The following is a 14,590-nucleotide window of genomic DNA, read 5'->3' as shown; positions in this document are numbered from 1 at the left end:
GGGGACCCAAGTCACCAGTCATTGCTGTCAGATGTCTAGAGGGATAGCATAACTGATGGTCATGAAGTGGTATATTAGCCAAATTGTCTTGATCAACGCTGTCACTATTCAACTGCAAAGTAGGATCTGTTTAAATCCCATCTATTCATTTATGGGCTCCACATCAGGCAGGAGGTATGCATTGAAATCACACAACCAGAAATTATAGAATAGAGGAGACACATAAGAGATATATAGGATTCACAATACCTTTTTATTTACTTTCATTTAAGAATGTTCAATACCCCTTTTATTTAGAGCAGTTTATGTCACAGTTTGAAATAGTTACACCAATAGTTCATTATATCTCGAAAAAATAATACGTTGATCACAGTTTTCAATAATACTTTGCAGAATTATTTTATCTGTATCCTTCATAATTTGAGGGAAGTGAAAACTCGTAAATCTACATTAAGCGATAATTCTACACTTGGAGATGGTGAATTCCATTCATGGGGGTATTTACATGTATGTGTACGTGTCAATCTACATATGAGGAGATCCACATAAGCATACTTACTTATGTAAACAGGACCCTACAGTTTTAAGGCTAAAGTAACATTTTAATGAGAGGTCTGCAGTGGGTAGAAAAGCTGTCCGATGACAAATGCAAAGATGAACTGGTAACCCCTGCAGAGCATCAAGACAGTTGAGGCAATAAACATGCAATCGTCTGATGAAGAGAGATTGTCTCTCATAAAAAATGCCTTATGGTTCTTATGCAACTAGTCAATAAAAATAAGTTAAACATTATGGAAATACTTTATTATGATCATAACCTTGCTCGAACAACTCCCACCATGACACAATTGTTGTAATTCCTAACCAACATATCAGAGTGCCAGTATACCAACCAGCTTGTGTGTTTATTACAATATGTCAGCAATGCACTACTAAAGACCCAGAAGGATATGCTGCGACTTTTGCACTCTCCATTCTTTCTTTCAGTGATATGCTCTGATGGCATGGTGAATGCTGTTGTTGATTCTACCATGCAGTCTTGTAGTGCAGTACTGTGCCTAGGGACAATGTGTTCTAATACATGATAAAGTTTTACATAATTTTGACTAACACTATATAATTAAGGTTTTTACGAACCAAACAGTTAAAAAAAAAAAAATCAAGTTACTAGGGCCTAATAGTTTACATTTATGTAAATATTACAGTTTTACACCACTTTAAATTGTCATTCAAATTATGAAAAAATAGACTTGTTTTCCACAATATTTTGCCTGTAATTTTTCTAAACACAACATACAGTTTTTAAAAACACATATTTGAATTTTGACAGTTTAAAAGAGTATTGTTTGGTAGTCAGTTCTAACATTTTCTGACACGGTCAAGTATTTTAAAAATGAATCTTAAGACCTATTATTTATGAGCATTGGTAAAGCTGAAATTGTGCATGAAAAAGGGAAAATGTGCTTAAAAGCAAGTGTAATTTGTAATCAAAAGACCATAAGCTTTTAATAAGCAATTGAATTATTATAGATTTTAATTAGCTGTTTTTTTACAGGCACCCTATACTAGTTAGATAATCCATAATTGTGTTTTGGAAGTTGCATAACAAATATTGGATTGGTTTACAGAAGTATAACTTGGAACAACTATAAATTAGGACTATGTTGGTCCTAAAGTTACACATTACCCTGTAATTAACAAAACCAAGCAAGGCAATAATAAACAACTTAATAATGAATTCCGTTTGAAACATAGCTAGGTGGTATTCACAAAATGTGGCACTTCAATGACAAAGACATTTGAAGAACATCCTTACTTTTTCGTCCCTGTCTTAGAAATTAACCTGTGGCAAAAAGATGCAACAGTAATGCATATAACAGTTATAGAAGGCAAAATGGTTAACAAAACTTTTGTCACTTTTGTCAGGGCATGCAAGTCTCTGTTCGTGAGGGGATCAGGGTTACCTGTGATGGCATTTGATTTCCCTGGCTTACCTGTTGGTACACTCAGCACCGTCTTTACTGTCACTTGTCTAAGGAGCCATGAAGGTAACATCAGAAGGAGAAACCGCTTTCTTTTAGTAGCGTCCACTTTTTTAAATGAGTTAAGTGTGAAACAACGAGTCAACCCTAGCTTTTAATCATTGCTCAAAGTGGCTCTGGTGTTACCTTGACTCCTCTTGGCATTCAGTGAATCAATGTCCGTTGCTCACACCATAAAATCCTAACTTCTTTACCCATTCCCATTTGTTCAGCTCTTGCCTTAATGGTTTAGGAACTCATGATACTTCTCATACACACCAGGACTGATATTTTTGCAAGTGCAAGATTAACTCACTAGTGTACTTTTAATCTATGTTAATATATCCCTACTGAGTCTACAGACATTTCAAATTCTAAATTAGGTTTGTCCTTTTCTTAAAATCCCTAAATGAAATTAAATGTCCTAAATTAACAATATGGCAGTGGTTTATCTTAATCGTGGAACCAGGTGGAGTTGATACCAGCGAGGGAGATTCGAAAAACTACTAAACTCGGGGGTGAGGTCAATATCATCAGGATTTCCAGTTGCTTTCAAAGTGAAGTTCTGCAGTATGGTGGTAAAGAACAGAAAAAGCTCCATGCGGGCAAGTCCCTCCCCGAGGCACATGCGCTTCCCTGGAAAAAAAGACAAGATTTGATTAGAATATTCAGGAACACAGACTTGGGAGTGTGGCTTTGGGTGGAACTGCAGGAGGACAGGAGCATTAAGGCCCTCACTATGTATTTGTCAGAACAGGGTGGGGTATTTAACTAACGTGGTAAATACCTGATACACTGAATTGTTAAAATGGAAATTCTGTATGTTTTGTCTTTTTCCTATGCCCCCACTAAACTTCAGCAGGTCTAACCTGCCAGATTGTAGAAGGGGTAAACTGCAAGGGTGTGAAAATGATCACATAACTCCTTATTCTGATGAGAAGATAGCCCTTAACTCATAATCAAGGCTTAAGACTTCTCAGCATCTGCATATGGCAGGGTGATATCATGTGGGGTTCTGGCTACCAGCCCATTCAGCCTGGAAACTATTAGTTTAAAGTACTGTTACAGGAAAAGCCTGAGCACCAATAAAGTACAGATTAAACTCTCAATATAGTGCCCACTAGAGTAAAGTAACATTTATTGGAAATAGTTATAGATAAGTATGCTTTGATTACATAGGTCCTAGAGAAAGCCCTGTGATTTTAAAGAACAGAACTGGACAGAAACATGTGATGTTGAGGATAGATGAGGGAAGTATTGTAATTCATCGACTCCACATTATGAGTATTTTTAATTTTGCCCAAATAAAGCTACCCTTCTCCTTCCATTTATTCGACTTTAATCTAACGTGTCTCAAAACCACACAAATATTCTGCTGAAACATGGGACTGAAAAGATCCCACTTTATCAGTGAAGAAGCTTTGCTACGGTGAAGCATGGCACCTAGTGGGGATGAAGGGTTTCTTCTCTTGTATACAGACATTGAGGCAGGGATGTATAAGTTTGACTAATCCTTAAACCTTTCGCTGCTAGGCCTTTCACACTTCCCCACCCCCAAGTGCCAAGCCTTTCTTGGCTATTTGGGGTAGTTAGCGCTTATGTCCCAATAACTTTTTATCCGCATGAGATATCCATGACAATTTGTCATCCTTTTTTTCTTAACATCCTGGGAATTGTAAAGGTACCCAGGGTTTGTAGATTCCCCTGAACAGGACTGGGAAAGCAGCCAAACTACAGCTACATTTGTTTTTTGGGGGAAAAATTTGAAAAAAGTGCAGCAGAAGAAAGCATCTGTTTTTATCCCTGCAAATGGCACCAATGAAGGGTTTGTGTTGCTAAAATCACCATCCTCCCAGATTACAGGAATAGGCAGACTTGAATCAGGAAAGCACATTTTTCAACACAGTTTTGGCATTTTGCTGGGAGATAGCCATTTTTTTTTTTTTTTTGTGCTTTCAAACTCCGTCCAGTTAGTGCTAGAAATGGGTGTAAAATCTATAGTCGACCCTGGAAAGCTTTTCCTTTATGAAATGGAGGCAAAATTCTGAATTCAACATGTGGTCATTTGTGTAGATCCTTCAAGGTTTTTCTTATGGAAAGTAACAACTGATTTAAAAAAAATATTGGAAAAGAGTTGAAAAAACAGCCATTTGTGTCTACGTTTTCATCTGTGACTTCTCCTAACTATGGAAGATTTTCAAAAGCAATATACTGTTATACCAGTGTAGCAAAGTACCATCTTCACAGGCATGTTACCCCCATTTTCACTCTGTGTATGTTTGTTTTTGCCCTTGTGTCAATGGGATCCTGCTAGGCAGGACCCCAGTGCTCAACATATATGCCCTGTATGTGGTGCCTAACTGTATCACTGAGGCTCTGCTAACCAGAACCTCAGTGTTTATGCTCTCTCTAGTTTCTAAAATTGTCACTGCAGGCTAGTGACTAATTTTACCAATTCTCATTGGCACACTGGTACACCCATATGATTCCCTTGTATATGGTAATTAGGTACCCAGGGTATTGGGGTTCCAGGAGATCCCTATGGGCTGCAGCATTTCTTTTTCCACCCATAGGAAGCTCAGACAATTCTTACACAGCACTGCCACTGCAGCCTGAGTGAAATAACGTGCACGTTATTTCACAGCAATTTTTCACTGCACATAAGTAACTTATAAGTCACCTATATGTCTAACCCTCACTTGGTGAAGGTTGGGTGCCAAGTTACTTAGTGTGTGGGCACCCTGGCACTAGCCAAAGTGCCCCCACATCGTTCAGGGCAAATTCCCCAAACTTTGTGAGTGTGGGGACATCATTACAAGCGTGCCCTGCACATAGGTCACTACCTATGTGTAGCGTTACAATGGTAACTCCGAACATGGCCATGTAACATGTCTAAGATCATTGAATTGTCACCCCAATACCATTCTGGTATTGGGGGGACAATTCCATGATCCATGAACTCTAGCACAGAACCAGGGTACTTCCAAACTGCCTTTCCGGGGTTTCCACTGCAGCTGCTGCTGCTGCCAACCCCTCAGACAGGATTCTGCCCTCCTGGGGTCCATGAAGCCCTGGCCTGGGAAGGCAGAACAAAGGATTTCCTCTGAGAGAGGGTGTTACACTCTCTCCCCTTGGAAATAGGTGTGAAGGGCTGGGGAGGAGTAGCCTCCCCCAGCCTCTGGAAATGCTTTGATGGGCACAGATGGTGCCCATCTCTGCATAAGCCAGTCTACACCGGTTCAGGGATCCCCTAGCCCTGCTCTGGCGCGAAACTAGACAAAAGAAAGGGGAGTGACCACTCTCCTGACCAGTACCTCCCTAGGGGAGGTGCCCAGAGCTCCTCCAGTGTGTCCCGGACCTCTGCCATCTTGGATTCAGAGGCGCTGGGGGCACACTGGACTGCTCTGAGTGGCCAGTGCCAGCAGGTGACGTCAGAGACCCCTTCTGATAGGTTCTTACCTCTCTTGGTAGCCAAACCTCTTTTTCTGGCTATTTAGGGTCTCTCCTCTGGGGTATTCTTCAGATAACTAATGCAAGAGCTCACCAGAGTTCCTCTGCACTTCCCTCTTCGACTTCTGCCAAGGTTCACCCGCTGACTGCTCCAGGATGCCTGCAAAACCGCAACAAAGTAGCAAGACGACTACCAGCATCATTGTAGCGCCTCATCCTGCCGGCTTTCTCAACTGTTTCCTGGTGGTGCATGCTCTTAGGGCTGTCTGCCTTCACCCTGCACTGGAAGCCAAGAAGAAATCTCCCGTGGGTCGACGGAATCTTCCCCCTGCTAACGCAGCCACCAAAAGACTGCATCACCGGTCCTCTGGGTCCCCTCTCATCCTGACGAGCGTGGTCCCTGGAACACAGGAGCTGGATCCAAGTGACCCCCACAGTCCAGTGATCCTTCAGTCCAAGTTTGGTGGAGGTAAGTCCTTGCCTCCCTACACCAGACAGCAAACCTGTGTACTGTATGATTTGCAGCTGCTCCGGCTTCTGTGCACTTCTCCAAGGATTCCTTTGTGCACAGCCTAGCCTGGGTCCCCAGCACTCTGTCCTGCAGTCCTCAACCCGCTGAGTTGGACTCCGACGTCGTGGGACCCTCCTTTTGTGACCCTAGTTTCACAGATCTTCTAAGCGCCTGCTCTGGTACTTCTGCGGGTGCTGCCTGCTTTTGCGGGGGCTCTCTGAGTTGCTGAGCACCCCCTCTGTCTCCTCCTCCAAGGGGCGACATCCTGATCCTTCCTGGTCCCCAGCAGCACCCAAAAACCTCAACCGCAACCCTTGCAGCTAGCAAGGCTTGTTTGCAGTATTTCTGCATGGAAACAATTCTGCAACACCCAGCATGCCATGGGACATCTTCCATCCAACGAAGATGTTCCTAGCCTTTTTCATTGTTGCAGAATCTTTGGCTTCTTCCACCCGGAAGCAGCCCTTTTGCACCTTCATCAGGGGTTTCCTGGGCTCCTGCCCCCTCCGGACACTATCGTGACTCTTGGACTTAGTCCCCTTCCTTTTCAGGTCCTCAGGTCCAGGAATCCGTCTTCAGTGTTTTGCTGGTTCTTGTGGTTCTTGCAGAATCCCCCTATCATGACTATTGTGTCTTTCTGGGGTAGTAGGGTAATTTTACTCCTACTTTCTATGGTCTTGGGGTGGGGTATTTTGGACACCCTTACTGTTTTCTCACAGTCCCAGCGACCCTCTACAATCTCCCATAGGTCTGGGGTCCATTTGTGATTTGCATTCCACTTTTGAAGTATATGGTTTTTGTTGCCCCAAGACCTATGTTTGCCTATTGCATCCTATTGTGATTCTACATTGTTTGCACTACTTTTCTTACTGTTACTTACCTGTTTTGGGTTTGTGTACATATAATTTGTGTATATTACTTACCTCCTAAGTATTCTCTGTGATACTTTTGGCGTATTGTCACTAAAATAAAGTACCTTTATTTTGTAGTAACTCTGAGTATTGTGTTTTCTTATGATATTGTGCTATCTGATATAAGTGGTATAGTAGGAGCTTTGCATGTCTCATAGTTCAGCCTAAGCTGCTTTGCCATAGCTACCTTCTATCAGCCTAAGCTGCTAGAAACACCTCTATTCTACTAATAAGGGATAACTGGACCTGGCACAGGGTGTAAGTACCACAAGGTACCCACTATAAGCCAGGCTAGCCTCCTACAACCAGCATGTGAATCAGAGGGCATATCTCAAAATGACTTCTTTCTTACACACTGTCTTCATTTGGAAGGTACAGATGCAGAGAAAGACAATTGGTAATAACATTTGTTCTACTATTCTATGTACCCCTACGTCTCCCAAAATGAATGCTACCACACTTGCGTGGGTAAGCTTAGTGCCTGCAACAAGAAACAGACAAAAATGCAAAGTAAACACCGCACATTTTCCACGAAAAACTGACCCTTTTTTGCAATGTGCCTAGCTGTGGAGTTTGGGCCATAGATCAGCCGGCACCTAGAGAAATCCTAGCAAACCAGTAAATTTTTTAAAACTAGACAGCCAGGGCATTCAAGGACGGGGTGTCTTGTGTGACTCTCACAGGGTTCTGGTACCCAGAATCCTTTGCAAACCTCAAAATTTGTCCAAAAAAACAAAGTTTCAGCAGATTTCAGTGAAGGATAGTTCTGGAATCTAAGAAGAGCCACAAATCTCCTTTCCCTCGCATTCCCCCAAGTCTCCCAATAGAAATGATACCTCACTTGTGTGGGTAGGCCTAGTGCTTGCTTTAGGAAATGGTCACATTTTGACACTGTGCCTAGCTGTGGATTTTAGGCCCTAGCTCAGCCGGCACCTAGAGAAACCTAGCAAACCTGCACATTTTTAAAAACTAGACACCCAGGGAAATCCAGGATGGGGTAACTTGAGTGGCTTTAACTAGGTTCCATTACCCATAACCCCTTGCAAACCTCCATATGTGTCTAAAAACCCACATTTTTCTCTTATTTTATGATGGAAAGATTTGTAATCTGAGGGGAGCAACAAATGACCTACCATTCAATGTTCCCCCAGGTCTCTAAAAATGCTACTTCACTTGTGTGGGTGGGGCTAGTGCCCGCAGCAGGGAAGGGCCCACAGTGTATTGTGGAGACATCAAAATTAAGTATCACAATATGACCTGTTTTTGCATCTGCAGTTTTGGACTGGGCTCAGCAGCCATCTCAGGAAGCCTATCAAACCCAGACATTTCTGAAAATTAAACGCCCAAGGGAGTCCAGAGACTTGCTTGAATGGATCCCTCTTCGTTTTCTTACCTTTTTTCTGAGTGGGATCACTGCACCTGTACAAATTTCCTACCACCCAGCGTCCCCCTTAGTCTCATGATAAAAATGATACCTCACTTGTGTAGGTGGGCCAAATGCTTGTTCCATGGAAGGCCCAAAACATGTAGAAATTGAGGGGCGACTAAAGCAGGTCCCAAAGGGCAGTTTTTAATATGTTTTTAGTCAGATTCTGATTTGGACACCCGCACAAATGGGGCAGAATTCTAATTGGTACAGATGAGGCTAGATAGTAGATTCTGGTTAGCAGAGCCTCAGTGACACAGTTAGGCACCACACAGGGAACACATTCAGGCCACAAAAGATGAGCACTGGGGCCTTGGCTAGCAGGGTCCCAGTGAGACATACAGAACACACTGACAAATAGGGTCTTCACTATGAGCACTGGTGTCCTGACTAGCAAGACCCCAGTGAGACAGTAAAAACACCCTGACATATACAAACAAACAGGTGAAAAGTGGGGGTAACAAGGCTAGAAAGAGGCTACCTTCCTACACAACCCCCCACCCCCAAACGAAGGACAATAAAGCTAACCTTGGCCATTTGAGTCTTCATTGTCTAATTGGTGATAAGTGGAGAGTAGCTATGAAATAGATTGGTTACTCCATTTATCATCCACTGTATAGTTACTTCCCTGTGGGGATGTGAACCACCCTGTTTGGAGTTTTTTAGCTAGCTAACAATGTGCAGTTATATTCTCAGAGTTCCTATTAGTATGTTTTAGTTTAGAGCAGTGGGTTTGGTCCATTAGTCCTATATCTAGTGATGAGAATGCCAGACAGGGATGCTGTCTCAATAAAGCCATAGCTGGGCAAAAGGTTTGTCTATTTGGCTGTAAGAGAGAACAGGGTTGCTGTTTGTCTTGAGTTGGAGCAGGGCAGAGCTGCTGTCCTATAAGCTCCTCACTAGGGCACAGCTGCTGTCCTTTGTGTTGTGAGGCAGTGCAGGATTGCTGCACTAAAGTTTCTCTGGTAGGGTTGGATGGATGCTCCATGTTAACTAAAATGGTGCACTTTTTCTCAATAGTATTAGTTATCCCACAGAGAGGTACTTTTACCTCAGGGAGTACAGCTGTGGTAGGTGATGGTTCCCTTGGTACAGGTTCCACTCCAGGAGAGGTTTCTCCAACCACAGGAATGGTATCTTTAATGGCAGGGTGGGTAGGAGATACTTTGATGCCCTTTTTACCTGTTGTTGGAGAAGGATCCTGAGATTTCAGGCCTTTTCTCTCCTTTGCTTTTTCATTTCAGTTGAAATGAGAGGAAGCAATTCCTCAGGGATACCCAGCATGGAAGCATGGGTTCTAAACTCTATCTCAGCCCAACCTGAGGTCTCTAGGTCATTACCTAAGAGACAGTCTACAGGTAAGCTAGGTGATACTACCACCTGCTTAGGGCCAGTAACTCCACCCAACTAAACTGAACTATAGCTCAGGGGAGGAACTGAGTGGAGTTATGGACATCAATAATCTTGTATTGTTATCCAATGAGGTGTTGTGCAGGAGACACTAGGGCCCGTATTTATACTTTTTTTTGTGCCACATTTGTGCCGCTTTTTGACGCAAAAAACAGCACAAACTTACAAAATACAATTGTATTTTGCAAGTTTGTGCCGCTTTTGCATAAAAAAATGACACAAATGCAATACTAAAAAAGTATAAATATGGGCCTAGGTTTTCAGTCACCAAAGTGATACTAGCACCTGTGTCCCTGTAGGCCTGGGCCTCAACACCATTTATTAAAACTGACTGCCTGTACTTATCCATTGTAAGGAACCAAACAGCCAGAGTGGCAAGACCAGTGACACCAGGTGTGACAGAAAATGTTTTGGGACTAACTATCCCAGTTTCTATGATGGCCTCAAAAGTGAACCCAACTACACCCCTATTTTGACTGGTGCCAGGAGTCCTACCACTATTACCACGACTGATAGGGGCACTAGAGTTTGATGTATTAGTGGTGGTTGGCTATGGGGCTTTACCTGGGCAGGACTTATCCCATGGTCAATGGCCTTTATTTTTACACACATAGCACCAAGGCTTTTTAGTGTGTGTGGATTGTGAAGAAGAGTTAAAAGATGATTTATCCCCCGTAAAGAGTGTTTAGGATTTGAAGAAGGATCTTTGTTTTTACCTTTGTCCCCATGCTTATCCTGAGATTTCTCACCATCTTTCTTCTTGCCATCCTAGTCACCCCCTGTATGAGCTTTTCTGCTCACTATTGTTCTCATCCCATTGTCTGCCTTCTTTCCCAATTCATGGAGAGAGGTGAGATCTGAGTCTACCAAGTACTGGTGCAACAAGTCAGACACACAATTATTCAAAATATGCTCTCTCAGGATTAGATTGTACAGGCTTTCATAGTCAGTCACGTTACTGCCATGTAACCATCCCTCCAAGGCCTTCACTGAACAGTCTACAAAGTCTGTCCAGTCTTGAGAGGACTCTTTTCTGCTATCTCTGAACTTTATCCTGTATTGTTCAGTGGTTAAGCCAAATCCATCTAAAATTGCATCCTTCAAAACTTTGTAATTATTAGCATCACTTTCTCTGACAGTAAGGAGCCTATCCCTACCCTTACCAGTGAAAGATAGCCACAAGATAGCAGCCCACTGCCTTTGAGGGACCAACTGTACCATACAAGACCTCTCAAGTGCCACAAACCACTTGTTAATGTCATACCCCCTCCTTGTAAGGGGGGACTATCTTATGCAGGTTTCTAGAATCTTGTTCTCTTACAGGATTACTATCAAAAACACTGCTGCTGCCACCATGGGTAACTAACCTCAACCTCTGCATTTCCCTCTCTATATCCAGGGATTCCCTGTCTAAGGCCAGCTACTGCTGACTTAGCTTCAGCCTGGCCTCTTCCAACCTCAGCTTTCCGAGTTCCCTTTCCATGGTGTTTTCCTCAGGGAGGGAGGCTTGGGAATTCTGAGACACAGAGGAAATGTCGTAATTGGCAGAATTGGACCTGTCCATAACTGGCTGGTCCCTAGTAACCTGGCCTTTTGGAGTGAAAGGTGCCCTACTAGTGTGTGGCCTCCTCCCACTACTAGTGTTACTGGGTGGCCTGTTAGCTGGCAGGTCTTTGGATGAACCCTCCCCAGCATCCTCAGGGCCCTCCCCTGATTCTTGCTGAGTACCCCACTCCTCTACCTCCTGATCCTGGGATGGGCCAGACAGGTTCTGGTCACTTACTAGGAGAAGGCTAAGGAGAAGATCTTTAGTAAGGTTCTTACCAATGCTTAAACCTCTTTCTATGCAGAGACCCCTCAAACTTTTGAAGTTTAAACTACCATAGGTTGCCTGGACAACTGTGGGAGTAAGTTCTACTTCAGACATGATTGTTAGAAAGGGTTTAGGACAGAGAGAAAAAAGTATTAGAAACTTTTAGAGAAAAGAGAAAAACTTTTTCAAACTTTTCAAAACTTTTGGAAACTTTTCAGAAACTTTTTAGAAAGTTTGTAGAAAGAAAGTTAAACTGTTCAGGCTAACTGTATATATTTTTAAGTATTTGGTATATGTTTTCTTATGAAAAGCACCAATGACAAAGTGGTAAAGCAGTTACAAGTAATATTCCCACTGCTGCATCACCAATGTAGGAGGCTGGCCTGGCTTATGGTGGGTACCAGATGGTACTTCCACCTTGTGCCAGGTACAGTTATCCCTTATCAGTAGATTAATAGTGTTCTAGCAGCTTTGGCTGATAGAGGTAGCTTTAGCAGAGCAGCTTCGGCTGAACTAGGAGACATGTAAAGCTCCTACCATACCACTTATATCATATAGCACTATATCATAAGAATCACAATACTCAGAGTTACTAAAAATAAAGGTACTTTATTTTAGTGACAATGTGCCAAAAATATCTCAGAGGATATACTCCCTTAGGAGGTAAGTAAAATACACAAAATATACACACAAACCAAAATCAGATAAGTAAACAGTTTGAAAAGTAGTGCAACCACTGAAGAATACAATAGGATGCAATAGGCATAGGGGCAACACAAACCATATACTAAGAAAGTGAAATGCAAACCACTTACGGACCCCAGGCCTAGTGTAGTGTCTAGAGGGTCACTGGGAGTGTTAGAAAACACTAACGGTGTCCAAGATACCCCACCGCAGGACCCTGAAAAGTAGGAGTGAAGTGACCCTACTTCCCCAGAAACACACTAAAGTTGTGATAGGAGATTCTTTAAAGACCAGAACAGATTGCAAAGCACTGAAGACAGATTCCTGGACCTGAGGACCTGCAAAGGAAGGGCACCAATTCCAAGAGTCACAAAAGTGTTGGGGGCAGGAGCCCACTAAACCACAGATGAAGGTGCAAAATGGCTGCCTCTGGGTGGAAGAAGCTGAAGATTCTGCAACAACGGAAAATGACAATGACTTGTTTGCACAGAAGATGTCCCACGACGTGCTGGAGGATGCAGAGTTGTTTAAATGCAGAAAGACCACAAACAAGCCTTGCTATCTGCAAAGGTCGCTGTTGTAGAAAATGGGTGCTGCCTGACCAGGAGGTTGCCCCTTGGAAGAGGAGACAGAGGGGGTGCTCAGCAACACAGAGAGCCCATGCAGAAGCAGCCAGCACCCGCAGAAGCACTTAAACAGGGGTTCAAGAAAACTGAGCACTGCAGTCATCTCAACACTACAAAGGAGAGTCCCACAAAGCCGGTGGTCAACTCAGCGAGTTCAGCAATGCAGGACAGAATGCTGGGGACCTGGGCTGTGCTGTGTATGAAGAATTCCTGGCAAAAGTGCACAGAAGCCCTAGCAGCTGCAGTTCACACAGTACACAGGATTACTGTCTGGCGTGGGGAGGCAAGGACTTACCTCCACCAAATTTGGACAGATGGACCACTGGACTGTCGGGGTCACTTGGATCCAGCTCCTGTGTTCCAGGGACCACGCTCGTCAAGATGAGAGGGGACCCAGAGGACTGGTGAAGCAGAAGTTTGGTGCTTGCCGTAGCAGGGGGAAGATTCCGTCGACCCACGGGAGATTTCTTCTTGGCTTCCAGTGCATGGTGAAGGCAGACAGCCACCAGAGCATGCACCACCAGGAAATAGTTGAGAAAGCCGGCAGGATTAGGCGCTACAATGTTGCTGGTAGACTTCTTGCTACTTTGTTGGAATTTTGCAGGAATCCTGGTTGCAGTCAGCGGTCGATCCTTGTCAGAAGTCAAAGAAGGAGATGCAGAGGATCTCTGGCATGCTCTTGCATTCGTTTTCTGATGAGAAACCCACAAGAGAGACCCTAAATAGCCCTCAGAGGAGGATTGGCCACCTAGTCAGGTAAGCACCTATCAGGAGGGGTCTCTGACGTCACCTGCTGGTACTGGCCACTCAGAGGCCTCCATTGTGCCATTACACTTCTACATTCAAGATGGCAGAGGTCTGGGACACACTGGAGGAGCTCTGGGCACCACCCCTGGGGTAGTGATGGACAGGGGAGTGGTCACTCCACTTTCCTTTGTCCAGTTTAGCACCAGGGCAGGGGCTGGGGGATCCCAGAACCGGTATAGACTGGTTTATGCAAGGAGGGCACCATCTGTGCCCTTCAAAGCATTTCCAGAGGCCTGGAGAGGCTACTACTCTCAGGCCCTTAACATCTATTTCCCAAGGGAGAGGGTGTAACACCATTCTCAGAGGAAATCCTTTGTTCTGCCTTCCTGGGCTGCCCAGACCCCAGGAGGGTAGAAGCCTGTCTGTGGGTTGGCAGCAGCGGTAGGTGCAGTGAAAACCCCTGAGAGCTAGTTTGGCAGTACCCGGGGTCCATGCTGGAGCCCCGGGGATGCATGGGATTGGCACCCCAGTACCAGATTTGGCATGGGTGGACAATTCCATGAACTTAGACATGTTACATGGCCATATTCGGAGTTTCCATTGTAAAGCTATATATAGGTAATGCCCATATGTAGTGCCTGCGTGTAATGGTGTTCCCGCACTCACAAAGTCAGGGGAAATTGCCCTGAACTATGTGGGGGCACATTGGCTAGTGTCAGGGTGCCCTCTCACTTAGTAACTTTGCACCTAGCCTTCACTAAGTGAGGGTTAGACATATAGGTGACTTTTAAGTCACTTAAGTACAGTGTAAAATGGCTGTGAAATAAAGTGGATGTTATTTCACTCAGGCTGCAGTGGCAGTCCTGTGTAAGAATTGTCTGAGCTCCCTATGGGTGGCACAAGCAATGCTGCAGCCCAAAGGGATCTCCTGGAACCCCAATACCCTGGGTACCTAGGTACCATATACTAGGGAATAATAAGGGTGTTCCAG

General features: G+C 44.0%; 1 protein-coding gene across 1 annotated transcript in view; it reads right to left on the bottom strand.

Moving 5' to 3' along the window:
• Positions 1 to 247: 247 nt before the first annotated feature.
• The window catches only part of LOC138259478 (cytochrome P450 2C19-like), a 564,007-nt gene continuing 549,664 nt past the window's right edge, over positions 248 to 14,590 (bottom strand). The window contains exon 9 of the mRNA XM_069207248.1: positions 248 to 2,657. Coding sequence (XP_069063349.1) covers positions 2,470 to 2,657 — 188 coding nt within the window. The 3' untranslated portion in view covers positions 248 to 2,469. The remainder of the gene's footprint in view (positions 2,658 to 14,590) is intronic.

The sequence above is a fragment of the Pleurodeles waltl genome, chromosome 9 (genome assembly GCF_031143425.1).
Source record: "Pleurodeles waltl isolate 20211129_DDA chromosome 9, aPleWal1.hap1.20221129, whole genome shotgun sequence".
NCBI classification, from domain to species: domain Eukaryota; kingdom Metazoa; phylum Chordata; class Amphibia; order Caudata; family Salamandridae; genus Pleurodeles; species Pleurodeles waltl.
Note: the sequence above shows the minus strand (reverse complement) of the source record. Positions and strands in the feature narration are given on the sequence as shown.